This window comes from Eleutherodactylus coqui, chromosome 8 (assembly GCF_035609145.1).
Source record: "Eleutherodactylus coqui strain aEleCoq1 chromosome 8, aEleCoq1.hap1, whole genome shotgun sequence".
Lineage (NCBI taxonomy): Eukaryota > Metazoa > Chordata > Amphibia > Anura > Eleutherodactylidae > Eleutherodactylus > Eleutherodactylus coqui.
The window spans coordinates 34,264,984-34,292,604 of NC_089844.1; the positions used below are offsets into that span (position 1 = coordinate 34,264,984).

At 45.4% G+C, this 27,621-nt stretch overlaps 2 protein-coding genes across 3 annotated transcripts in view; one reads left to right on the top strand and one right to left on the bottom strand.

Annotated features, from left to right (window-relative positions):
• TYW5 (tRNA-yW synthesizing protein 5) overlaps positions 1-27,621 on the bottom strand; it is a 964,030-nt gene that overhangs the window by 574,052 nt on the left and 362,357 nt on the right. The gene's annotated exons all lie outside the window — the stretch shown is intronic.
• The window catches only part of WNT10A (Wnt family member 10A), a 72,094-nt gene that overhangs the window by 42,223 nt on the left and 2,250 nt on the right, over positions 1-27,621 (top strand). For both annotated transcript variants that reach the window (XM_066575474.1, XM_066575475.1), the window contains exon 3: positions 10,452-10,825. In XM_066575474.1, coding sequence (XP_066431571.1) covers positions 10,452-10,825 — 374 coding nt within the window. The remainder of the gene's footprint in view (positions 1-10,451; positions 10,826-27,621) is intronic.

Sequence of the window (27,621 nt, forward strand, 5' to 3'; positions counted from 1 at the left end):
GCAATATATATTTATGTTTTTTATTAAAACGCGGGGGGGGGGGGGGAGAAGTAACAAAAAAAATTCTGCACAAGGTGCCATCTAACCTAAGGTTGGCACTGACCAGTCTACACGTTTCCATAACTCCCATTAACTTCTTTGGAGGTTTCCGAAAACATAAGCAGCCATGCTGGGGTATTTCTGTCCTCCCAATCACATCATACAGAGTAATATTCCCATTGCGGCCATGTTCGGCCAAGATGGGAAAACCCCTTTAAACCCTTCCTCTACCAAGACCTCAGGTAGTTGAGGCATCTTGATGCTCTATTATGCCCACACAATCACCAGCACGAGGACGGCTATAATACACACCACACTCCCACCGTAACTACCAGGATCAGACCAAACTCTGGCAGTTAACCCTCTCAGTACTGTAATCAAGCCTGATAGTGGCACTATAAAAATGGGGGGTGGGGGTGGAGAGGGTGACCACCTTGTAGCTGTAATTCCTGGTCGTAGACACATGATCACCAAGGATAATGTCACTATGGAGCCAGCCTGGGAACAGATAAAGTATGCCAATGTACTGTAATAAAAGTCCCTTTATGGGAAAAGTTATTAGTTGTGAAATGGCGAGATGAGAAATGGAAAAAAAAAAGGGCTTTATCCTGAAGGCCAAAAATGACCTGGTCCTTAAGGGGTTAAATGAGGTAGAAGTTCCATTTTAAGTGTAATATCGAACATTCAGAGAGCGGCGTCAGATGATTGGAGGCGGAGGAGGTCAGCGGAGGAGAGGCAGAGAGGTGTGAATAGGGACACCGTTTAGTTTTAGCCGCTGCTCACACTTAGCGGTAGATAGATGTTGGCGAGTCCTCGGTAATGGCTCTGCGCTCCTCTGGGGACGACCGTTTGAGTACAGAATGTGCCAGTGAGGTCATCAGCCCAAATCAGAAGTGACAAGGTCTCGTCAATATTTAATCCCTTTTTCCCACTTCCTCACCATCAGCCCAGCGGTGCGTGTGTCTCGCTGCTGAATAATTTGTGCCTCAGATATTTATACACACAGAAGAAAGTAATTCCTTCACGTTCTGTATATAAGATCGCCTCGTGAGCTCAGAGGGGGATGTTCCCGAGACGTGGAAACGAGCACATGTCATGGCCGCCTCTTCATTACATACAACTCAACGGATTTCCACTGTACGTCTCCAAATAAAGTTGCATTAAAGTTCCCAGTTCATCCTTATACATGGAAAAGTTCTACAACTTTCTGATAAACTTTGCGTATCAAATCTGAACCATTCCCAAGATCTTTGCTTGCTGTCAGCAAATGAGAAGATTCTATGAAGTCCATGCAAGTTCTGAGGTCACCTAATGTTTTTCTAAAAAAAACTACTTACCCCAGAACTGGAAGTATTGTCACTTTTCAGCATAATCCTCCTCATGACATATTTTCCACAACATAAGCGCCATGATTGCATGGCCACTGCAAACGATTTTTAGGGGTGCGTTTCGCCCACTGGAAAAGTGCCCATGCAAGAGCAGCGCGACTGGAAACCATGAGACCATGGACAGCGTCCTTCATCCATGACTCATCCAGTGTGACGATTGGCACAATGAAGACACCATTCATGGAGTCACCATGTGTCGAGATGGCCTGATACATGGCCACATGCGCAGCATCGTGATCGGCGGTCAACATTTGTGACACCCACTTGAAGGAAACTTTCCACATCTTCAGGTCTTTATGCAGGATGGTGTGCAGGGATCCTATGGAACTGCCGACTTTGTAGGCAATTTTTCGACAGTCAATCGGCGGTCCTCCATTACCACTTGTGCAATCATGTTGTCAGACCGGCTGGTGAATGACCAAGGCTCTTTTGGTTTATTCTCACATGACATTTGGCTTTCTTTGATCTGTCGCACCCACGAACGCACATTTTTTACGCACACGACACCTTCATCGCATGTCTCACTCAACTAAGCATGCAAATCCATGGCAGAACTCCGAGACTCAGCCTTGGAGTTCTGCTGCAGATATAGAGCTAATTCACACAGGCATATGCAGTTGAGGTCTGTGAAATGCGCATGATTTTCACGGATCGCAACTGTGTGTATTCACTGCGTATTACTTTTTTTTGCCTGCATATTCAATGCATATTATCACGCGTGCAAAAAAAAAACACAAGCTGGTCCCACTGATTCTGTGATTTCTGTTTCGTTTGCACTCTGTTGTGTCTTCGTGTTACGAACTTGGGAACTCGCAGACAGACATATACAATGACTGACAATAACCCAAAACACTCACCTAGCATACCTGAACGCATACACAGATGAAATAGATACAGTACGAAGTACTGGTTTCTATTTGGCTAAGACACTTAAGTGCACAAGCACACGACAAGGGTCCTCGTTGTCTCGTGGGTCTCTACTCTCACAAGACAACTTCCACATGAGACCTGCCTGCATGCAGGGAGATAGTCCCGGTAGGGACAGCTCCACGCTGGAACTTAAGGACCTACCTAGACCTAGATGGTAAGCAATCCAAACTGAACAGGACTGTTAACACCACATGTCCGGCCACCTGCACAGACACACAGAACACGTCGTAGCTCCACGCTGGAACTTAAGGACCTACCTAGACCTAGATGGTAAGCAATCCAAACTGAACAGGACTGTTAACACCACATGTCCGGCCACCTGCACAGACACACAGAACACGTCGTAGTTCACACCAATACACCTTGAACAGGACTTGTTACCTCCCATGTCCGGCCACCTGCACAGACATGCACAACATGACACAGTTCACACAAACCAAATTAAAGAGATGCTGCAGACTTTTTTCGCAAGCATGCCTGAATACCCCAATGCAAATCAATTGGGTTTCAGCACTCCATATTATGCACGTAAAAATATGGAGCAAAAATATGCCCAAGTGAATGAGGTCTAAGTGTCAGGCTACTTACATACGGGCGAGCGCGATATTGGTCTGAGAAACTCAGTACTCACCAATGTGCGTTTTCACTGCGATACAAGGCATTTTTATGTCAAACGTCTCCCATCAGTTCAGTAAAGTGGCGAGCCTCCAGTGCGGTTCTCAGGTTCAGCAAGTGTTTCCCATTGTTTTCAATGGGAAACCTTGCATCGCACTGGCATGCACATCACATGCTGTGTAATATATTTTACAGTCCCATTGAAAAGATAGGACATGCCACGATGTTCTTCCCCCACCACATCACTCATGTATATGAATCCATTCAAAAGATTAAGGTTCATATTCTTGTCTCGCAACGCACAAATCGCGCGCAAGTGTGAAGGCGGGCTCAGGTTCATGTTGGAAAAGTCCAATGTAGATCTAACACCTATCTTGAAGGGCTTCTACCAAGATCCAAAGTTATCCTCTATCCACATGATAGTTGATAACTTTATAATTGGTGGAGATTTAACAACTGGGACCCCACCGATCCTGATAATGGGGGTCCTCACAGTCCCTGCAGGATTGGAGCAGAGGTCTTGCGTGCACGCCACCTCTCCATTTCCATGTTAGCGGTGGAAATTGCCATTCTGTGGTGCTGTCACTGAAATGAATGGAGCGACGGCACGCCTATATTACCTTCACCTCATTCATGCAGGGACCGTTGGCACCCCTGTTCTTGGGATTGGTGGGGGTTCCGGCAGTCAAATCTCCACCCTTCATAAAGTTATCACATGACCGTATTTGCGCATGTTTTGCGCATTGATTTCTGTGGATTTGTTCTCATGTTCTCTATTTTCCTGCGTATTTGCACACCAAGGACCCCATAGAAGTCTATGGGAGGTGCTCCAATACGCTAGGGGATGCGTGAAATGCTGAGCAAAGCTGTGGGCAAAAGTACACATTTGGACCTCATTAGGCTAAGTAGCCTTTTAATTCACGGAAGGGGTGTGTCGCACACGCATGTCAACTGGCCCTGCATGTGCAAAAAGTACCGGACAATGCACAGGCATGCGCACAAATTTACCTCATCCAACTTTGTTGATGCGTACATATGTTGCACTAAGGCGAGCGGATATAAGTTGCCCTTATCCTGTGGATAAAGGATAACTTTAACTATTGGTACAACCCCTTTAAACGTGTGATCGAGGCCTTACAACTATGGGGCAGATTTAAGAAAACTATCTAAACAAGAAACTTTTCTTGCAACCAATCAAGAGCAGAATATAAACTGAAAGCTGCACTGTGAATGGTTGCTGTGGGCTTAAATAAGTGTCCCCCATAGTGTACAATATCTGATCCATCAACCCCCTAAGGGCGCCTACCCACTTGCGCTGCCGATTTTCGCGCGTGAAAAACGCAACGTTTTCCGCGGCGTTTTTTGCGCGTTTTTTGCACGTTTTTTGCAGCCCTCCATGGGTGCATTAAGAGAAAATTAAGGACACGTATGCAACTGACAGTTCCTATGTGAAAAAAACCCACGAAACGGAAAAAAAACCCCAGATGGACAAGAACACATTCTATACTAATTGCTCTTGAGAAAAAACGCAAAACATCGCAGGAAAAAAAATCGCCAGTGGGTAGGCGCCCTTAGGGTGACTACCCACTGGAGTTTTTTTTCCCTGGGAAATTCGCAGCATTTTTTTTCTGCAGGGGTCTATGGGACTTGTAATGTTAAAATCGTGATCGCGCAAAATCGCAATTTACCGTGATTCGCGGTAAATTGCGATTTTGTGCGATCGCGATTTTAACATTACAAGTCCCATAGACCCCTGCAGAAAAAAAAATGCTGCGAATTTCCCAGGGAAAAAAACTCCAGTGGGTAGTCACCCTTAAAGTGACCTTCCATCCGCTCAGACACAGATGTGCCGAAGTTCCGCAATCTCCTTATTTTCTTTAGGTTATTTTCTTATTTCACTGGAGACAGAAGGTGTTTGGATGAATTGCGACAAGTTGGGATACGTGGTTGGTTTTCAGCCGAGGCAGGTTCACCCTCAGTTTAGGTGGAGTTTGGATGAAGGGGAAGGGGGGGGGGGGAGTTGTGTTGGTTGGATAGGGGAGACGTGTCCGGGCCGGTAGACTGGGGAAGCAGGGGGAAGGACGGTCTTGGCTCTCTCTCCAATCACTTTGCACAGGAAGGTTGGTAAACAGGAGTCGATAAAGAGGATTAATGTAAAGAATGTATTGTAAGGAGCTGCCAAAATCTGAGGAAAAACCCAAAACAAGACGACCATAAGGCAGTAAAATGAGACAAGGAATGACCACCAGAGACTTTTACACTTCTGTATCATTACAGGAGTGTAAACATGACACATATACACTATCCTACCTATAGTATGTGGACCCCACTATCATTAGAATGGATCATGACTCATTCGCATGTAACGTATCGTAAACCATGCTACATAAGATACAGACCCTTGGAGGTATCAGCCATAGTTTGTGATGGTAACTGCATGCTATTGGATGCAAGGGTTATAATGCTGCACACAAGCCATCCTTCACAAAGCGCAATGTATCAGCCACCACCAACGGTGCAAGGAGGGTTATCATTGGACAGTTGAGCAATAGAAGAATGTTCTATGGAGTGAGGAATTGCACAACTCCGTCTTCACATCAGATGGATGCTCCTGGGTGTTGAGGAGCCTGGGAATTACTTTTTCCTGGGTGTGTTGTGCTAACAGTTAAAGCAAACCTCCGGCTTGGACAAATAAAAATGGCCCCACCACTTCTCTGACAACCTGATGCACATTGTGCATTAGTATGCATCAGTAGTTTAAGGGCTTGTTCACACAGGAGTATGCGTATTTCCATCGCGTAATACATACACCTCATAAGGAGTGTTGGGACCAGTGAATGTGTGAGGACACACAGGGTGACTGGGCTCAGGACCCCCGACAGACCACCAGTAGAGAGGAGCGTCTGACCAGACTGTTAGGAGGTGTTGGGACCAGTGGATGTGTGAGGGCACACAAGGTGACCGTGCTCAGGATGCCCCCTACAGACCACCAGTAGAGAAGAGCGTCTGACCAGACTGTTAGGAGGTGTTGGGACCAGTAGATGTGTGAGGGCACACAAGGTGTCCGGGCTCAGGACATCCTCCACAGAGCACCAGTAGAGAGGATGATCTGATATTCCAACAAACACAAGCAACTTCTTCATTGTCCACCATTCAGAGACAGGTGGTGCCATCGTTACACCCCTGTGTCTGTCAGAACCATTTCCAGGTGGATTTTTTTTATTATAAGGACAGTATAATAATATACAGTGTGCATCAGGTAGTCAGAAAAGCTGGTGTGGCCATCTTTGTTTATCCAAGTCCAGAGGGTCCCTTTAAGTATGGCGGTGGTTCGGTTATGGTCAAGAGATGTTATACGTGGCAAGGTCTCGGTCCGTTGGTTGTAGTGACAAGAATCATGAACACAGAGGTGACCCTGACACTCCAGACAATAATGTGTTGCCAACAATGTGGCAATACTCTGGGAATGGTCGGCCATACTTCCAACAAGACAACGCGCCTTGTCACACATCCAACGCTGTTTTATGTTAGTTTGAGGATACGGATGTCCCACAATTAGATCAGCTGCACAGAGTCCCGACCTGAACCTACTGAACATCTTTGGGACAAACTGGAACATCAGGTCAGAAAATATGAACAGCGTCCATCTTCTTTAAGAGAACTCTCCAGACATTTGCAGGATGAATGGAAGGAAATGCCAGCTGAAGTGTATCAGACGTTAGTAGAAAGTATGTTCCAGAGATTATCCAATGTCATCAACATACGTTGATTCTTGCTCAGGTGTCCAATTACTTTTGGTAGGATAGCACAAGATGGAGAAACATCGGAGGTGTTCTGCTCCAACATGAACGTCGCCTGATAAAATCTAAGACTCGGCCTCCAGCTGTAGATCTAAGTGAGACCTGCAGAGGCTGACAGCTATTAATACAATGTCACAGGAAGGAATTCACATGTAAAATTATTAATACCGCAGGCGCATTCACTAATTAAACTGTTTACATTAATCCGGCCCTGTTATTAGCCCCCGCATCCTGATAACTGTCACCTCTGGGCTCTAGTTGGGGCAGCGCGCCGGGAAAAAAAATTAGTGCTGGCATCATGTGATCATAAAGACATCTAAATGTATATCAGGAAGAAGTCCCTCTGCGCTCACGCAGGATTATATAACAATTTAAGGAGACACTTACCTGGCGAGAGGGGGGCTATCTACAAGGAAGACCCCCTCCCTTGGACCAAATAATCCACATGGAGTCCCGTGATAAATTGATTTTTCAGTCTTAGATGAAGTAGGGAAGTGCAACGCATTTCGGCGCACTATAATAGCGCCTTTCTCAAGCTTAAATCACATACTTGCTTGTAGATAGCCCCCCTCCCCCCAAGTAAGTGACGCCCTAAATTGTTACATTTTTCACTAATAACACAGTATGATACTAGCTCCAAGGCGCTGTCCTGCTCACTTCATAGATACATCTAGGCAAACTAATCAATAAGGTTGTAAGAGGCACGCACAAGTGAGGGAAAATGGTATCTTGCAAACAAAAGTGCCACAGGGTGTTAGAAATTTGCCATTTTATGACTTTCAGCCACACCCATTATCTCATGATATTCCGATACTTGACATTGAAAGAAACAGGAAATTTAGCGTGCAAGACAATTTATTCCTCAATGAGGGGCTTTTACTTGGGCAAATGCTCAGCCCATTAACACTTTGCAGTCCAATTTTGGATTCAGGGTTTCCTAGGGGGCTTTCTCTTTCTGCCAGTATACAATGGTGCCATCTACTGGCTAGAGCCAGTACTGCAGTATGGGACATGCTGGAGAGGCCCCCGACAACAAAGCGGCCAGTAATATACAGTAAGAATACCCTGCCGGACGTCTTCCGACATCGGAGCTGTACAGCCTTCAATCAGAATGTCTTCAGACATCAGACAGTGGATTTGAAAGGCTTAATAGGCGAGGATCAACAATGTAGCATGTCAATTAATGTTCGTTACCGCTGTTTACATGCTGCAGAGGATCGCAGGTGTGGGGACAAATAATTGTTAAATGGATTTTCCAAATCAAAACTATTAGTGACGTATCCTGAGGTCACCAATAGCAGATTGGCAGGGGTCCGCCGCTTGGGACCCCAGCAATCAACTGCTGATACAGTAAGCTGTATGGGCATTCATAACTGTCAAAACGCAATCCCTAGCATAGTGGCACAGTTTGGTATTGCAGCTCTCTTCTATTGAAGTCAATGGGAGAGAGCTGGAATATCAAATTGGGCCTTTGAGCTGGCTGTCATTGAAGTGAATGGAGTTGTGTTGTGCCTGCATGACCTGTTTTATTTAGTCAGGGGCCGATTGAACCCCTATGCTCGGGATCGGTGAAAGTCCCAGCAGTCGGACTCCCACCAATCATAAGGTTATTCCTTATCCTGGGAAAAGCAGATAACTTTATTACTTGGCACAACCCCTATAAGTCTAGAAGGGGGTTATAGTCACCCAATAGCAAAGAGGATAGGCTCAACCTATGCCGATTCACCAATCTCCAAAGCAGCTGCATGGCATGTATCTATGGTATGATCTGGGCCTCACTGAGTAGTTAGGCAGTTGGCCAGTTGCTGGCAGCTATTCAGATTTTGGGGTCATCCCTATCACTCTACATGTGAGAGGGCGTAGTAGTGGACCTACAGTGCAAGAGAGCTTTTGGTATTCACCCATTAAGCCACTAAGCATCTGACCGAAGAGAGGAAGTTCACTTGTAACGCTTTGGATGTATAAGGGAGCGTTCACAGAGTGTTATTGTACCCTGTGGGGTTTCATGGCGGTTGCTGAAAACAGCGCTTTGACGGAAACCCTTAAATGGAAACAAATGGGCCATTGACTTCTATTGTGACTCGGACAAATCTTTGGTGTCCACTTTACAAGGTTTACCACTTCTTCTGTTTTATTTGAAGTATAAAATAATGTAGTTGACTGCACTATTCTGTACCCCAAGTAAAATGGAAACAAACGGAAGCCTTGCAAAGTGGACACCACAGAGCTGTCTGATTCACAATACAGTTGAATGGCCCTGTTTGTTTGCGTTAGGGGATTCCGTCACAGCGCTGTTTTCAGCAACCCTCACGGAGCCCCCGAGTGGAGACACACAGCTTGTACAATGACTATGAGTGAACGCTACCTAAGACTTGGCACTGGAAGGGATATGACACAAGGCTCCTGAGTGCAGAGCTGATTGACCCGCTCCCTGTTTCCGGTGGTGCCACCCGCTTAACTCTGCACGGCCCATGAAAATCTGCCTCTTTTCAGAGTCCCGTGTGTGCTCTCTAATACAAGTCTATGGAAGAGTCTGTGCACAGGACTCTGAAAAGAGGCAGATTTTCTTGTGTCACACGGACTTCAAAGGGGAATACTGCGGGAACCAGGGTCAGTATAAAACATACCTGTCACCTCCACTTAGTTTATGGTGCTGTAGGGAGGTGACCAGTTTCCTCTAACAATGAGTTGTATAGAGTTTTCTGTAAGTAAAGTTTAAAGAGAAAATTCACCTTTAAGCAACCATTGACTCATAACCTGACTGGAGATGTTATCAGGAGGTCCAACTTCATGGCCTCCAAGGATTGTTAGAAGGAAGGGGCCAGGGAATGTCTCATGGCACAGATCACCTCTGATAGTGTCTTTGGATATATCTAAATGACATATTAGAAATGTTAAAAAGTTGGGTATTCCCATTAAAAGGGTTCATTAAAGAGGTTATCCCAAAATCAAAATTTATCCCCTTTCAACAGGATAGGAGATAACTTTATGATTGGTGGGGTCTCGCCAGTGAAAAACCCACTTATTCTGAGTACAGGGGTCCCATGCCCTCCAACTCCACAGTGAGAAGATGAAATGGAGCGCCTGTCACACATGCGCAGTGCCGCTCTATTCACATTCAATGGGACTGCCGGAGATAGCTGAGTGCAAGCGCTTGGCAATTGCCAGCAGCCCCATTGAAATGAATAGAGTGGCAACTGCACATGTGCAGCTAGCGTTCCATTCAATCTGACATCACTGCGGGTGGAAGAAGGGCCCCCACGGTGACAAGAAGAGGAGGACACAGGATCGCTGTTCTCAGGATCAGTGGGGGTCCCAGCAATGAGACCCCCACCGATCATAAAGTTATATCCTATCCTGTAGATAACCTCTTTATCCCATGTATAATAAAAAGCTCTACAACTTTCTACTATGTTTTGTTTTTCTGTTTCTGACCATTTTCAAGTTATCTGTCAGTGAATAGGAACATTCTTGTTTAAAGGGAACCTGTCATCAATTTTGATGTTGCTGTCAATCAAGCTAAGCTGCGTGGAAAGAAGCTGGATAGGAACCACCTAGTGGACACTTCTCCCCGGTACCAGACTCTTTGCAAAACTGTGCAAAGACCCAATACTTCTCGCAGCTGAGATTTTGCTACAATTACTTCCAATCCACTGATCTCTCTTCTCTTCTTTTCCAGGTTTTAAAGAGAGCGCCTATGCTTATGCCATTGCTGCTGCTGGAGTGGTGCATGCTGTCTCCAACGCTTGCTCCATGGGTAAATTAAAATCATGCGGCTGTGATGACAAGAGAAGAGGAGACGAGGAAGCCTTCAGAGCTAAACTGCACAGACTTCAGATGGAAGCCATGAACCGTGGCAAGGGCATGGTACATGGGGTCATGGAGAACATGCCAGCAGAGGCACCCGGACCCCAGGACTCTTGGGAGTGGGGAGGATGCAGTCCGGATGTGGAGTATGGAGAACGCTTCTCCAGAGACTTCTTGGATTCTCGGGAATTATACAGAGACATTCACGCTCGTATGAGGCTGCACAACAACAGGGTGGGCCGACAGGTGAGTATCCAAACCATCTTCCCTGCTTACACTGACACGGATATAAGACCTTGGGATGGAACAACAAATAGCACATTCCTGGGCCATACTGGATATCTGCAGGCTACACAATCAAACAAGAGAGACCCTGCGAGGGAATGTCCACCTTGTAGATCGGACTTGCTTTTTGGGTCCAGCATTCAATATACTGATTCATTATATATCTTTTTTAAAGTTGGAGCTGTGTTCTCATACAGAGCTTCTGATTAGAGCAATGATAAAATTCTAGCTGCATGGAGCTGCCACTAGGGAGAGCTCCTTGAATACAGCTTATTATTGAGATCAATGTCTATATGAATGCAGTGAACTCCCTCTAGTGGTGGCTGCAAGAAGCCAAATTTGTATCATATATTGTAACTCTCTGGTTGATCCTAGTGAGGGAAGTGGGAAGGGGGGGTGGGGGGGTTGGAGCTCTGATCCCAGTAAAAAAAACTAAGAAACAAAGAAAATTGATGGCAGAAATAGACCACATGGCCCATCTAGTCTGCTCTTATATTATTTCCTTTTTATTTCTGCCTTGGTATTGATTTTTCCATCTGTTTTACAGTCTTAAATAATTAAGTCCTTTAAGTCTTTCCTGATAAGGTCTTTTCTGTAGACCTTCCACATTTTTGTAGCCGGTATTTGGACTTGTTCTATTTTATCAATGAGATGAGGTCTCCAGAGCTGAGCAGAGTATTCTGGATGTGGCCTCACCAGAGCTCTATACAGCGGGATCACAATCTCCCTCTTTCTACTGGTTATACCTCTGGCTATGTAGCTGAGCATTCTTCTTGCTGTTTTTAATGCCTGACCACTCTGTGGACTCACTTTGTGGCCGCCCGAAATCAGAAACCCTAAATCCTTCTCTTCAGAGGTCCTGAATAACACAGAACAGCTAATTCGATCCATTTGAAGATTTCGTTTCCCCAAGAGCATTAATTTACATTTGGAAACATTAAACTGCAGTTTCCATTATTTTGCCCATTTATCCAGTAAGGCTAAATCGTTCTCCATGTTTAAGACACCCCCAGGAGTACCAACCCTACTGCACACCTTTATGTCACCAGCAAACCTTACCTATTAAGCTTTCTTCTATGTCACTTACGAAAATATTAAAAAGAATAGGAGCCATAACCGCCCCTTGTGGTGACCACTTGTAACTCGTCCCTGTTCAGAGTATACTGCGTTAACAACAACACTCTAATATGTCTTTTAACCAATTGTGAATTTACTGGATTATCAAAGGATTAAGTCCAATTTCCAATAAGCTCTTTATATGGAACTGTATCAGGGGCTTTACTAAAATCCAGAGAGGTGATCTCAACGGCACCAACTTCATCCACTAATTTTGTGACATAGTGAAAGAAGCCAATAAGATTAGTGTGTCGTGATCGGCCTTCAGTAAAGCCGCACAGTTTAGGGTCCAACCGATTGTTGTTTTGCAAATGGCCAAATATCCTCTTCTTCAGGAATTTCCATTAGTTTCACTTCCACCAAAATCAAACTAACTGTAGTTCCTGGCTTCTTCTCTACTATCATTCTTATGGATAGGTACAACATTGGCCGTTCTCCTGTCATAAAGAACATCGCCTGTTAGAAGGGACTGGTTGAACAAATCAGTTGGAAGTGTGGCAATCCCAGATCGGAGTTCGTTAAGTCCTCTGGGGCGGACGCCCTCAGGACCCATCACCTTATTCTGCTTTAAACATGCAAATTCACCTACAACATCAGCCTCCATAAACACTGATCTGAGCCCCTACAATAGAAATACAAAGAGGCACAAAAGATGTTTTATGAAATTAATCTGCACAAAAATTTGCATCAATTCAGACTTAAAGGGCTTTTCAGGTCAAAGTCATCAATAGTTAATTACCGGGGACTCGCTGCTCGAGATCCTCAGTGATCAGCAGATTGCCTGGCCTGCTGTCAGTGCATTGTGGACAGTCAATGTCATCGGGGATGGAAGCAGAAATGCCATAACCAGCTTCACTCCCATTGAAATCAAAGGGAGCGGAAGTAACTATTACACTTCTGACACAGTAGTTACACATGTAGTTACCATGAAGAGGAGTGGCACATAGCAGGGCAGCAGGAACGGACAAGTATTAGGGGTGCAGTGTGCAGCCACTTCTGGGCCCTCTATATTTTGGGAGAATAAAGTCTCTTGACCCGTTTGGCACTCCAGAAACGAGTAAGGCTGCTTTTACATCTGAGGTGGGGATTCCATTTTTCTGCTCCCTTCAGGAAACAGGAAAGGGGAGTCCCCGGCCCGAACGGATACACCTTAAGACTGAACCAAAGAGCTCTGAATGGACCCCATTGACCATAATTCGGTCTGTTCAGTTTCCGCTCAACTGCCTGGGATTTCACCAGAAGAAAAAAAGAGCTGCTGTTCGGAAGTTCCAGCGCAGAAGTGAACCCGCCTACATGAGTTAGAGACATCACATATACATGCAGCTCTCTCCATTGTAGTTTATAGGACATAGGAAACGCCAGGCGTTACCTCCACATCCATCACCTACAAAGTACAATGTCTCCTCTCTGGTGTGCTCATTGGGAGGAGGGTGACCCCCATTATCCCAATAGGTGGGAGTCCTGGAAGTGAAACTTACTGCGATTTATTATGGCATATAGTTAGGATATACCATAAATGTCTCAGATGGGAATCCCCCTCCAGCCCTTGGAAGTGGTTCAATACAACAATATGGCAGCAAAACCTGTGCACCCTTGGTATAGGGTACAAGAGAATTGCATCTATGGATAGGGTAATAGGAAATAATTGGATTGTATTATGGTCATGTGTAGAGGATGAGACAGATTATATTCTGATCATATCCAGTAGTCGGGTCATGATGGGAGTTTTAATATAATGTCTATAAAAGGCAATACAAATATATTATGGCCATGTCCAGTGGTCAGGTCAAGTTGGGGGTTGTAGTGTTTTATGTATAGAGTAAAATATAATAGTAATATGCTCATGTCCAATCGCCGGGTGATGCTGCGGGTTGCAGTGTTTTATAGAATGGTACTATGATTATGTCCGCTGACCGGGTAATGTTGGGGGTTGTAGTGTTTTATCGAATGGTATTATGATTATGTCCAGTGACCAGGTGATGCTGGGGGTTGCAGTGTTTTATAGAATGGTATTATGATTTTGTCCGGTGACCGGGTAATGTTGGGGGTTGTAGTGTTTTATCGAATGGTAGTATGATTACGTCCAGTGACCGGGTAATACTGGGGGTTGTGGTGTTTTATAGAATGGTATTACGGTTATGTCTGGTGGCCGGATGATGTTGGGTGTTGTAGTGTTCTAAGTTTGGTTAAGTCATTTGCTGAGTGGATTCTCACAAAAAGACTCATATTAAAGTGGTTTATCACCGACCCACGGGGTACGTACTGGGGTCTCACCACACAGCCAGCAATGGGAGGGGTGTGACGGGGCAGAGCTTAGCTCTACCCCCGCCCCCTCCTATTGCAAACAGCGGGAGGGGAGGAGAAAGGCAGAGAGCCGTCGAGAGGGAGGAAAGAGGGAGACAGCTCAGATGGTAGTGTATATCGGCCGGCCGTGAAAACGACAGCCCATATACGCTCATCTAAATAAGCCCTTAGGGTGCCTCCACACGGGCATTTGCATTTTTGGGCGGGCAAAAAATGCAGCGATAGAGCAAATGTGTGTCTGCTTTGTGAAGTGCGTCATTGTCTCAAATCAAACAAATGATGTCTTCATATGGAAACATAGGTGCATAAAAAGGCAAAAAAAGCAGAAAGATAGCAAAAAATAGCGCATGTTCTATCGCAGCATCGCAACAGAGAACACATCGCAGATGTAAATGAAACCATTGAAAGACATTATTTTCATAAATCAGCTTTTTTACTCACTTTCGCATAGAACAAAGAACGCAGCACTTTAGCGTCCGTGTGGAGGCACCCTTAGTGAATGGAATAGCGGCACACATACGAAAACGTCGCTCCATTCACTGCTTGTGTTAATAGCCAAGTGATATACTCATTCATTACCCTACGTCCCATAGATGTGAATGAAGCAATGGTTACATATGCTCACTGTCATTCCAGTTACTAAGGAATGTTACGTTCTCGTTGTCCTCTGGGTCCCAGTGATCGGGATGAATGTTTGGTGGGCTAACTCTGGAGAACATTTGGCTCCGCTTCCATCTGCCTTTGTAGCTGCAGTTTGTTTTGTCTGCGGATAAGTGATCTATCTGATGCCGACCATTCTGAGGTTGAGCCGCTGGTAGCCTCTCCGATGATCCGCTCCTCTCATCTTCCTAGCGGTCCGGGGCTCCGCCATCAGGTGGTGAGGATTTTCCTCTGATCTTCTGTGTCAGAAGCTCCTCTGTTGTTCTCTCTTCTGTGTTTGATGTTAATGACCATCTTCTGTAATTATCCAAATCACCTGTACCAGATAGACATCACAGGTGTGATCAACCCAACATTAGCAGACCGATGCACAATGCAGACCTGCCGAGCAGCTGGAGGGAACATAAGAGATCCAACACAGGTGTAACAGTGATGAAACCAGCAGTGTTGTCATAGGGGTCACAATCACACTGCAATCCCAAAGTATTGAGGACACATTAACCATTCAGGTCAGACTCATAAGCAATGCAATGTCATAAGTAGGTGGGACAGATGTCATGACATCCAGGGACCTAACTGTAGTGGGAGCAAATGATACGATCACACTCGGGCCCTGGAGCCTTATGTGACCCATAAACAGTGCGGTGCGGGAGATCCGCAAATCAAGCCACCCATATGAATGCATGGGTGCCCGCAGAGCCGCAAAAAGCAGGTAGATGTGATTTTTTTTTTCCCGGCATGCATATCGCACGTGCAGAAAAAAATTGCAACATGCTCTATTTTCCTGTGGATCCTGTAGGGACGGCTTCCATTGAAGTAAATGAAAGGCGTCTGGTCCGCGGCACACCTGCAGCTGTCACTGCGGACGTGCCGCGGATACACAGGAAAGCAGAAGATTTAAAAAAGGCACTGCGCATGAGCCGGGCGTGTTGATCAGTGTGCCTAGACGCATCTGCCATGCTGAAGAAAGAAGATCCAGCCGCGACGGAGAAGACCCGCGCTGGATCTGGAGAGGTAAGAATTTGTCTTTTCGCGCCATATCTGCGGTTACGGAATAATTCCGCTGCAGGATTTAGCAGCAGAATCCGTGCGTGCCCGTGTGCATGAGGCCTTAGTTGGATGGTGCAGCGTCCCATAAGGTGACTCTGGACACGGGGCATACATTGAGGAGCTAGGAGGGGAGAGTGGCCACTTGTCACTTACCAGGCTCTCTCTTGGAGGGACACACGTAGCCTCGGGGCAGAGCAGCGCTGGGCCTCTTCCGGACACCCCTAGGAGAGGGATGGCGAAAAAACATATGAACAGGAGAAAAGGTTGTCACGGGTGATGCCACCATTCCGTTACCCACCCGAATGACCCTGGTAAACAAATGAACCGCAGACTGTGTAACATGACTCAGGTCCCTTGGAACGGTCAGGGCCTGGCAAAACTTTACTTGGAAATTTTTATTAGGATACACTGGGCCCCTATCTACAGACGATATTGAATTGCGTTACTTGTGGTGATAATCCGCCCACGAGTAACGCAGTGCACGCTTTCCATAGTGTTACTATGGAAAGCGCAGCCCCCTGTCCGCGAGCGGAGAATCATGGCGATTCTCCGCTTGCGGGACTCAAATCGTGGCATGCTGCGATTTCCCGCGATTCTCCGCAGTGAGCGTATCTGTCAGATAGGCTCACTGCAGAGAACTGTAAGTTCTCCCCCTGCTTCCTGGCGGCGGAATATCGCTAGCGATATTCCGCCTCGCCCGTGGACAGGGGCCCTTAAGCATACACTGATGCAGGTAAACAGAAGATTAGAGGTCGGGGAGGAAACACAGGATGACACCGGTCCTGCAGTCGCAGTTATCGGCTAGGAACCGCTCCAGAGGAGGATAGGGGTAGGGTCACTCCACAGACACTCTCATGGAACAGTACCTCTGCACGGTGGTTTTGGCCGTCTCTTCTTGCTCACTCTCAATCTCTCTCTTACTTGTTCTCACTCACTGTTGGCTCCTGGCATCGAGGTACTCAGGAAACCTCCCTTTCTCTTCCATTCTTCACCACATGAGGATTGAAGGTACCCCCATGTGGCTTGCACTCTCTCTCAGGAACCCAGAAGAACAGAACTGACTACTACACCCAAAACACTCATACTTATAAACAACATAGATCACGTGACTAGACGAATATTGATACATTTGCAGACATCTCCCAGTCTCATGCAAACATTAAAGGAGATGTCCCGAGGCAGCAAGTGGGTCTATACACTTCTGTATGGCCATAATAATGCACTTTGTAATGTACATTGTGCATTAATTATGAGCCATACAGAAGTTATAAAAAGTTTTATACTTACCTGCTCCGTTGCTGGCGTCCTCGTCTCCATGGTGCCGACTAATTTTCGCCCTCCGATGGCCAAATTAGCCGCGCTTGCGCAGTCCGGGTCTTCTCCTCTTCTCTATGGGGCTCCGTGTAGCTCCGTGTAGCTCCGCCCCGTCACGTGCCGATTCCAGCCAATCAGGAGGCTGGAATCGGCAATGGACCGCACAGAAGCCCTGCGGTCCATGAAGACAGAGGATCCCGGCGGCCATCTTCAGCAGGTGAGTATGAAGACGCCGGACCGCCGGGATTCAGGTAAGCGCTGTGCGGGTGGTTTTTTTAACCCCTGCATCGGGGTTGTCTCGCGCCGAACGGGGGGGGGGGTTTAAAAAAAAAAAAACCCGTTTCGGCGCGGGACATCTCCTTTAACCTGTCACTTGCTGCAGCTGTGCAATACACATAACAAACTTTGTACAGCGTATCTACAAAAGACATTACATTTATGACATTTATGGAGGGGCCAGGAATATACATTCTGGGCCACTACAGATGGCACCTTGTGCAGAATGTTTTTTGGGTGCCTCTCCATCATAAGAAAAAAATGGTATTTATGGCACTGATAGGCAGTCTGCCTGTATTCTACTTGCAGAAAGCTGCAATATAGTAGAATATCCACTTTAGAATATCTCAGCGAATAAATACTGTACTAGAACCAAGCTCACAACATAAATACAGCACCAGAACCAAGCTCCTACTACATATGCAGTATCAAAATCGTAATATAAATCCGGCACCAGAGCCGGGCTTCTAAATAAATACAGCATCAGAACCAAACTCAGTACAAAAATACAAATAAAGTAGCAGAAATAAGCGACTGTTCTACAGGAGCACCAATGGGTTGACAGTGGCACTATAGAACATCAGAGAGGAGGAGACAGAGTTAGGAGGAAGGATATCATCTGGCTGGGTGCACCAACTGGGGGCGTATATCCGCTTGGTGCCCCCTACTACAATTTGGTGGCCAGCGCCCTGTGCGACTACATGGGTCCACATGGCTAAGACCATTGAGGCTTGTGAGGTTTCTCGTCTCCATATGAAGAGACCAGTATTTTAAATGAAGTATTATAGTTGGGGGGTCCTGTTCCAGACTTTGCACTAGGGCCCATCAGCTTTATGTTCTCAAGATAATCCATACTAATATTCTAAATGCAAAAGTTTGTTATCTTTTCACGGCTAAACCGCTGAAGCGATTTTGATGAAATTTGGCAGGGAGATAGCTTGCATCTTGAGGAAGGACAGGGGCTACATTTTATCCCGAAAATTTATAGAGTTCCTTAGGGAGCGCGACAAGACAGATTTATTTGGTGATGCGCAGGCGCACCTCCACTCTGTCGTGCGCCGAGACAGAGGGGAAGGTGATGCACATCATAAACTATGCCTACACAAATGGGCAGACGTTGTTGCCGCACTTATGCGATTATTACATGTGGCGGAGGGGAAGAAGTGCACATCATAAGATAGGCCTCCGCAGACACGTGAGGGCAGACGTCGTTGCCTCACGTATGCAATTATTAAGTTAGCATGGATAACCAGCATTGTCCAGGTTTAAAACTTGAAAGAAAGACACATTAACATGGATTGAGATTTTAACCTCTTAACGCTCCAGGACGTACATTTACGTCTTGCAGCGTCAGAGTATGTATAAAGAGAGATCGCGGGGCGACCTCTCTTCATACAGCGTAGGTGCCAGCTGTTTATTGCAGCTGACACCGGCAGGCAACAATTGCAATCAGCTGTGCGGCTGATCAGCGCTATTAACCCTTTAAATTCCGCTGTCAATCCTGACAGCTGCATTTAAGTCCCCCGAATGTCCCGTACGGATCCCCCACGATGAGATCGTAGGGAGCCGTTCAGGTGTCATGGCCCCAGGGCTTCCTTAGCAGTCTGCCTATCAAGCCATCCCCATGAGGTGACTTGATAGACTGCCTGTCAGATTGCAGTATGATGTAATGCTATGGCATTACATCATACTGTAGGAGCAATCAAAGCATCGCTGGTTGTGGTTCCCTAGGAGGACTAAAAAAGAAAGTAAAAATAAGATCAATAAAGTTTTACTAATTGTAAAAAAAAAAAAAGTAATAAAAGTTTAAATCACCCCCCTTTTGCCATATCTATAATAAAAAAAAATAAAGAGCGCCAGAAATGCACTTTTTCGGTCACCCTGCCTCCTAGAAAAAAAATGCAGTAAAAAGCTATCAAAAAGTTGTATGTATTCCGAAATGGTACCAACGTAAACTACAGGTTGTACTAAAAGTAGTAAAGCATAAAAAAACAAAAAAACTGTACAAGTTTGGTATCGTAGTAATCGTACTGACGCATAGAATAAAGTTAAGAAACAGGAAGTTAGCCAGCGGCACATTGTTTGGTAACCACGCAGTGGGAAGAAAAACATGCTTATGCTTGACAAAGACCATGTAGGTCGAAACGTCACATATCTAATATGGAGTGAAAATAAACTTTTGGATTTTTCTAAAATTACCTGAAGTGGATTTGAGTTCCTAAGAGCCACACCCTTTCACAGTTGCTGGATTTATCCATAGAATAAAGTTATCAGGTCGTTTTTGTTGCAGTTTTTGAGCCATAGAAACAAGACGCACTGAAAGATAGCGGAATGTTGTTCTTTTTTTTCTCATTTCATTGCACTTAGAATTTAAATTTTTTTTTTAAGTATATTATATGGTACATTCTATAGTACCATTGAAAAATACAACTCATCCCACAAAAAACAAGCCCTCGATACAGTTACATTGAGGGATAAATAAAGGAGTTACGATTTTTTAAAAAGTGGGAGGAAAAAACGAAAATGGAAAAAAAAGGTCCATATCCTTAAGGGGTTAAATAAAATCTCTCTATGGGAGCTTAGGATCCGCAGTGTATCCGCGTACAAAACATCTGCAATCCGTGATCTCCCACAAGAAAATAAAATAAATCAATTTTAAGATGACCCCCAGTGCATCTGCTGTGGAAATCTGCAAGAAATATCCATGTGTGCCGTGGACATGAGGCCTAAGAAATGAAAGCTGGGCTATATAACACAAACATACAGATTTTGCAAGGCTTACTCTTAACTGCAACCTAACATGGGAAATAAAGATTGGTTGTATCAAAAGGCATCAACCAACTAATGAAACTGTAGGAGAGATGAATGAAAAAAATGTTTCACAGGTCGAAGGAGAAATTGTACAGTATCTGTCGGTGGATAATGTTATGGACACTGAGCAAGTCACCTCATACCCTGTAGAGTTCCTTAACTCTTTGGGATTGTCAGGAGTGCCTTCCCATAAACTGAGGTTGAAAGTTAGTGTTCCTATTAATGCGTAATCTTGATACGCCAAAACTGTGCAACAGTGCAATTCACTCTAAAAATAGCATTTGCAATGACGATCAATAAGGCTCAAAGGCAAACCCTTACGGTAGCAGGTGTACATTTAGAAAAAACATGTTTTTTCTCATGGGTAACTGTATGTGGCGGCTCACGTGTATATAGTCAACTAACCTTTATATCCTATCAAAAGATGACAAGAACAACAACGTACAGAACTGTGCAGACGCAGCAGATCACAGTTACTGTTACGTGTGCTGCTGGGAATCTGTAGTACTAAGGTTCCTAGCAGTACAGCTCCACAGGTTGGGGTTAATTGAGCTGGTTGGGTGTGGTGTTCTCCAGCAGCCAACCCCCTTTAGCCTGCAGCACTTATAAACCCAGCTCCTGTCAGTAGTTGATGCTGGTGTTTTACTGTTTAGCTGTATCTGTCTTGTTCCCACTCAGCACTGTTTGCATGTAGGTCTGTGGTGTCTCTCTGCTTCCCTAAAGACGGTTTTGACACCTGTAGTCCTAGTCTGCAGCACATGCAGCTCCCCTTTTCCCTTCCCATGACAGGTGCGGCCTCCAAATGTCTTATGTCTCTTCTGTGCCAGTTGGTGGATCCCTGACACAGTTCCCTATGTCAGCATGGTGGCTGACTGTCTATCTCCCCTGTATGATGACACTTGAACTTGCTGTGAGCTTCATCTGTGTGCATGTGAGCTCTGGGTGGAGTCAGTGTGGTTTGCATTATATGTTGTAGTCTGCTGTGAGTCAGTGCCTGTGGAATCAGTGCCTGTAGAGTCAGTGCTCTGCAGCTTGCTGTGTGATCTGTGTTCTGTTGTCTGTCCTGTGCAGCTTACTGTGTGACTTTGTTCTGTCTGTCCTGTGCAGCTTGCTGTGTGATCTGTGTTCCGTTGTCTGTACTGTGAAGCTTGCTGTGTGACTTTGTTCTGTCTGCCCTGTGCAGCTTGCTGTGTGATCTGTGTTCTGTTGTCTGTCCTGTGCAGCTTCCTATGTGATCTGTGTTCTGTTGTCTGTCCTGTGCAGCTTGCTGTGTTATCTGTGTTCCATTGTCTGTCCTGTGCAGCTTGCTGTGTGACTTTGTTTTGTCTTGTTCTGTGCAGCTTGCTGTGTGACTTTATTCTGTCTGTATGTACAGCTTGCTGTGTGATCTGTGTTCCGTTGTCTGTCCTGTGCAGCTTGCTGTGTGATCTGTGTTCCGTTTTCTGTCCTGCGCAGCTTGCTGTGTGACTTTGTTCTGTGCTGTTGCAGCTTGCTGTGTGAACTGTATCTGGTGCCGCTGGACTCCTGGTTAGTGTAGGGACTAGCGGTATAGCCAGGAGCCATGAAGTGGCCCGCTAGCTCCCACGTTCTGATCAAAATGTCAACTAATACCTGGTATTTATATATAGCTTATCACCTGCTACTAGTGGTTGCATTTTGGCTGTTGTATGCTGTGTTTTCTGGCTCTGTGTGTTCTGTTGTTCTGTCCCTGTCATGTGGCATGTGTATGTGTCCTGTTCTGGTGGCGTGGTTCCTAGGATCAGCTAGGGCCCAGTTCCAAAGTCCGCTGGGCCACCCTTTATCAGGGCGATATTCCCGCTCAGGTAGGGCGATGTCAAACTCCCTGTAGTTCAGGGCTAGTTGTTGGAAACCCGTGTGTGTATCCGTTCTTTGGTTACGATTCTGTGGGCCCCGTGCTTGTTTGCCCACATGATCGTAACAGTTACATTCATTTCACTATTTCAATGTTTCAATATACAGCAAAACATAGATTAGATTTAAAAAAATACAAATTCTACGCGGACAAAGTCATGGGTAACAAGCTAGTGATGTAATAAAGCTTGACAAAGCTACCACTTTTATTCATACAATATATAATAATAATCTTTATTTGTATAGCGCCAACTTATTCCGCAGCGCTTAACATACATTGTATGTAGATCCCAGACAGTATGATGTATTCCTCATATGAAGTCACAGGTATGTTCGTTAGGACTCGCCTAACAGTGGTGTTCTTAGAGGACTTGTCCACTTTTCCAACCAATTAATTTTTATTACTCCAATGCATCTAAAATAAAAACTAATATAACTTTAAAAGTAGACTTGATTACAAATTACTACTGTTTTGTGTCTAAAAAGATGCAGTTGTACTTCCACTGAACGCTCAGTTGTTCAACAATCTAGCTGTGTAAAGAAACCAATTATCAGCCAAAGGACGAGCACTGGTTCATCGACTGATGTGAACAGGGAGATGTACAGCTGCCATATGGGAACAAATGATCATAGTAGCGATTGTTCATCCTCGTAAGCTGATTCACACTCGAATATGAGAAAAGGGAATGAGTGCCCATAGTGTTTGCTACATAAGGCTGAGAACTTGGCCCATGTAAAAAAACTATTGGTGGGTTAGCAAGAAGAAGATGGAAGAGCATAACTGCTGGACTAGACTACGCTGGGTTTGTTTGTAGTCTGTAACCATGGAGACACATAGATCTGTAAGGCAGCTGTAGACACAAAAGGAGGGGATTTCTAATCAATATTATTTACAATGTTCCTTCATTATTTATTCTAGATACATCAGAACAATAAAAATGGGGCAAAGCTGGGCACTTCCTTCAAGTAGTGGTTTTAGGAAATTATAGGTTACTATTACTATGGTCCTTTATGTGTTCAGTGCACAGATGGAAGAACCACCAATGAAAAAATAGATTACCACAGTAAAAAGAGAGTTTACGCACAAACTTTTGTGATGATCAATATAAAAACTGCGCTGATTTGCTGTAAACCACAAAACCACATGTTGCAGTTTTTGGCTGCTCCTTGGACTCGTTGTGGCTACTATTTGTCTCTACCCCAGCTGTGATCTTAACTGGGGAGAATTAAGGACAAGGGTTCCCCTTGCTGATGATCACTAGGGACCGCAGCGGTTGGATCTCCACTAATCTAGCAGTTATCACCTATCTATTGGAAAGTGATCATTCATTCTGGCTGGAATACCCCTTTAAGTGAATATACGGCCCCTATGCAGACTTATGTGTCTCCATGGTTACAGACTGCAAATAAACCCTGTGTAGCCTGACCCTGCAATCATATTCTTCCATCTGTCTTCCTACTCTTTGCTAACCTACCAAATTTAGTAGGTAGCGGGGTATAGATAGGCTGCAGAATCAAGCTGCACAAAGTTTGTGTATTGTCTGTTACCATGGAAACATATAGCTCTGCATAGGAGCTGTATACAGAAAATTTTCAATAACGAGTATTTGCACAGTAGCTTCATTTTTTCATTTTACTGTACACTGACCTGTTAAAAGTCCCGGGATAGCAGTATGTAAATTTATTATGAATGGTGTTACCTCATGTGATGCTCAGGAACGCCCCAACCTGTATGAGTTGTGTGGTGTTATCTGGTGGGGGAGGTTGAACACTGGTCAGCGCGCTCATGGCATGATATTGAGTGCCGGAGGGATGGGACGTCTCATTTCTGAAGTTGTGCGGGCATTTAACATTGTCACATGTGTGCCAGGAATACATCAGAGAAGGTATTACCACCCTCAGCGGATGGCGCAATGAGTGCCGACAGATGCTCAATGATCACAACTGGTGGTGTCTGGCTAGAATTATCTGTGCGAACAGACAAGTGACTCATGGCTCAAATCACATCCACACTCAATGCAGGAGGCCCCACATGTTATCAGCGTTCTTTACCGTCCAAGGGGTATGGGAGCTAAAGACCCACCACAACTCCGGACGCAGCCCCTTACCTGAGCTTGTGAGGTTGCTTACTGAAACATGGAGGACTGGCAACATGTGGTGATCCTAAGAGTCACAGGACAAATTGTTGATGGTAGGGTTCATGTTTGGCGCAGACCCCATGAAGCCACGGACCCCAGTTGTCAACAAGGCATTGAGCAGACTGGTGGTGGTAACATACTGGTGTGCGGTGTTCTTATGGCATGGCATGGGTTGGGTCCACTGGTCCGCCTAAGCACATCATTGACTGGTGCTGGCTACGTTTCACTGCTTGTTGACCATTTTTAGGCCTTTAATGACTTCATCTACCCCCCATAATGATGGGATATTCCAGCAGGATAATGCCCCGTGCCAGAATGGGTTTGAGAAGCATTCTGGAGAGTTCCTACGAATAGTGTGACCTGCACATTCACCCAACATGAGCATTTATGTGATTGGTAGATAGATTTATCAGCACCCGAGATCCTGCATCTACAAATACCGTGGAGCGGTGGGTGGATATCCAGACAGCACGTCTCAGTATCCCTCCAGACATCATCTATCTGTTTGTGAAGTCAATGCTATGTCAAGTTGGAAGGGAAGGTGGAGGTGGGAAAGGTCCTACACAATATTAGTTCCTGTCCCATGACTTTTGGCATGTTAGTGTACATGCACTGGGTAAATGTAAAAAAAGTAGTTACAAAGGAGGGAAAAACCTTTAACTATAAACAAGGAATAAAATCTCCAAATCTCCCCGCACATCCTCTGATTTGTCCGTCACGCACAGATGAGACGTCACTGCCACAATCGCTTCCTGATTCCCGCAAAGTCCCATCACCCTGCAAAACAGTTGAATAGCATTGTACAATGCGCTTTGATCTTGTCATCGGCTCCACGACATGACAAGTGCGGCCAGCGTTCTGTAAACACGGCAAACAATGAGCGGCCATTGTGTTCAGGACGGATCCGCAGGAAGTGGAAGTTTGTGCAGAGAGAGATGATAACTGCAGAAGCACAAATTATACTGGAATACAAGTACAATGGAGACCCCCAAAATATTTGTAGCTGCATAGCCAAGGTCAGAGAATCTGGGGGTAGGCTGAGGGCGGATTCACACGGGTGTATTTGCTCGCGCAAAACTTGCATATGCAATACGCAGAGAATAGAACCCATTGATTTCTATGGGTTTGCTCACATTCCCTCTTTTTGCCTGTGCATCTTGTGTGCACGGAAAAAACACAGTCTACTCTTCACTTGTGCACCAAAGGTCCCCATAGATGACTATAGGGGTGCACACAATGCGCAAGGAGATGTGTAATACGCTGCACGATTCAACTGAAAAAAGGACCCATCTGGAACTCATTGGACTACTTACCCATTTCAATCAGCGCGTCTTTGTTTGTCGCGTGCAAATGAATGTGCCTTGTTGGCCGAAAAAATACTGTAATATACAGGAAAAGGCATCGTTCATTCCACTAATACACTGCGCTCAGGCATGCGCAAATACGCATAAACTTGTTTGAAGTTTGCCTAAGGGCTTATTCAGATGACCGTTTATCGGCCGGGTATTCACGCCCGGCCGATATAACCTGTACTTCTCTGCTGGAAGAGTCCCCCTCTTTGCCCCTTGGCACTAATTGCAATGGGAGGGGGCGGAGCTAAGTTCCTAGACATCGCTTCACCCCGCCCCTCCCATTGCAAAGAGTGCTGAGGGGTGGCGAGGGGGTGGGAGCTCATTGCGCTGCTCTTCCAGCCTCCTCCCCCTTCAGAGAGGGACACCGTATATCGGCCGGGCGTGAATACCCGTGAATACCGGTCGTCTAAATAAGCCCAAAGTCTGGTGCCAGCTGATATAATTCTGACTCTGGAGCCTGATGACATCCCAGGTGGCAAAAATAGAAGCAGGTGGCGCCAAGTGGTGTGAAGCAAATGCAATGCCATTGTTCCAATTAACCCTTTGCAATCCAATTTTGGATTTAGGGTTTCCTACGGGGCTTTCTCGTTCTGCCATTATACAATGGCGCCATCTGCTGGCTAGAGCCAGTGCTGTGGTATGGGACATGCAGGAGAGGCCCCCCGACAACAGAGCAGCCAGTAATCTGCAGTAAGAATACCCTGGCGGATGTCTTCCGACATCAGAGCTATACAGCCTTCAATCAGAATGTCTTTAGACGTCAGACAGTGGATTAGAAAGGGTTAATATGGCAGACAATACGATGGAACCTGACAGGCCCCATTATAAGCCAGCCAGGTAGCGGTGGTATCTGCCGTATGGCGGATCTAATAGAATGTTGTGACTTCTGTTATAAACAGAAGCGGCGCTGGTGGAAACTCGGCCGCAGTTCTCTGCCACCAAGGGCCCTTTTACACGAAACGATTACTGCTGAGATTATCATTGAATCGTGGTTGCACATAGCTAAGACCAGCCATGGCTACTATATTACCCCTAATATATAATCACTTGTGGTGCTGATATGCTGCATGTTTTGTACGGCAATGTTTAAGCAACTGATAATCTGATTATTATATAATTCTCTTAAAGGAGAACAAGTACCAAAATGCAAAACACATTTTTCAATCGCTTTCTAGGCTGAGATGTAACCAATTAAAGTTACAGGCCCGAAGCCTGTGGCTGCACTAGTGATAGTTTCTGATAACATGTCCCCTTCTGATACCTGCCCTGTGTATCCTACCTGGAAGTGTGAATATGTGGGGACATTACTGTTATTGGAATCTACACAAGGTGTCTATGATGACTCTGTGGCTGACAGCAATCAGCAGGGGACATGTTCTAGTAATGTCTCAGTAGTGCAGCATCAGACTTTGAGGCCTGTAACTTCAAGTGATCATATCTCAGCCTAGAAGTAAGCTATTACAAAAAGGTTTTCACATTTATAACATACACTAACAGAACTTTAGTTGTGCACATGACTTGTTTGTATTGTTGTTTTTCTCCCTTTCCCAACCTAGACCTGCTCCTTTAAGAATAAGAGCTATGTAATGGATACCGTTACGTTTGCTCTATTTATTGTCAAATTACATGTATGTTTAATAACTTGTCGGTGACCCAACAAGCTCATCATGCCCGGCAGCTACCGACTCCGTGCATAACTCGAGTGTGACCCTTAACCTTTCCTACTTGACCGACCTGTGACCTCCACCTTCACCTGTGGGGCAGGTACATTTTTTTCAGCAGAAAACAACTTGTCAGGAGAGCTTTAAGCTTTCATACCAATTTGCTTCAGGCTTTTTTCCATAATTCTTTAAGCCTTCCTTTT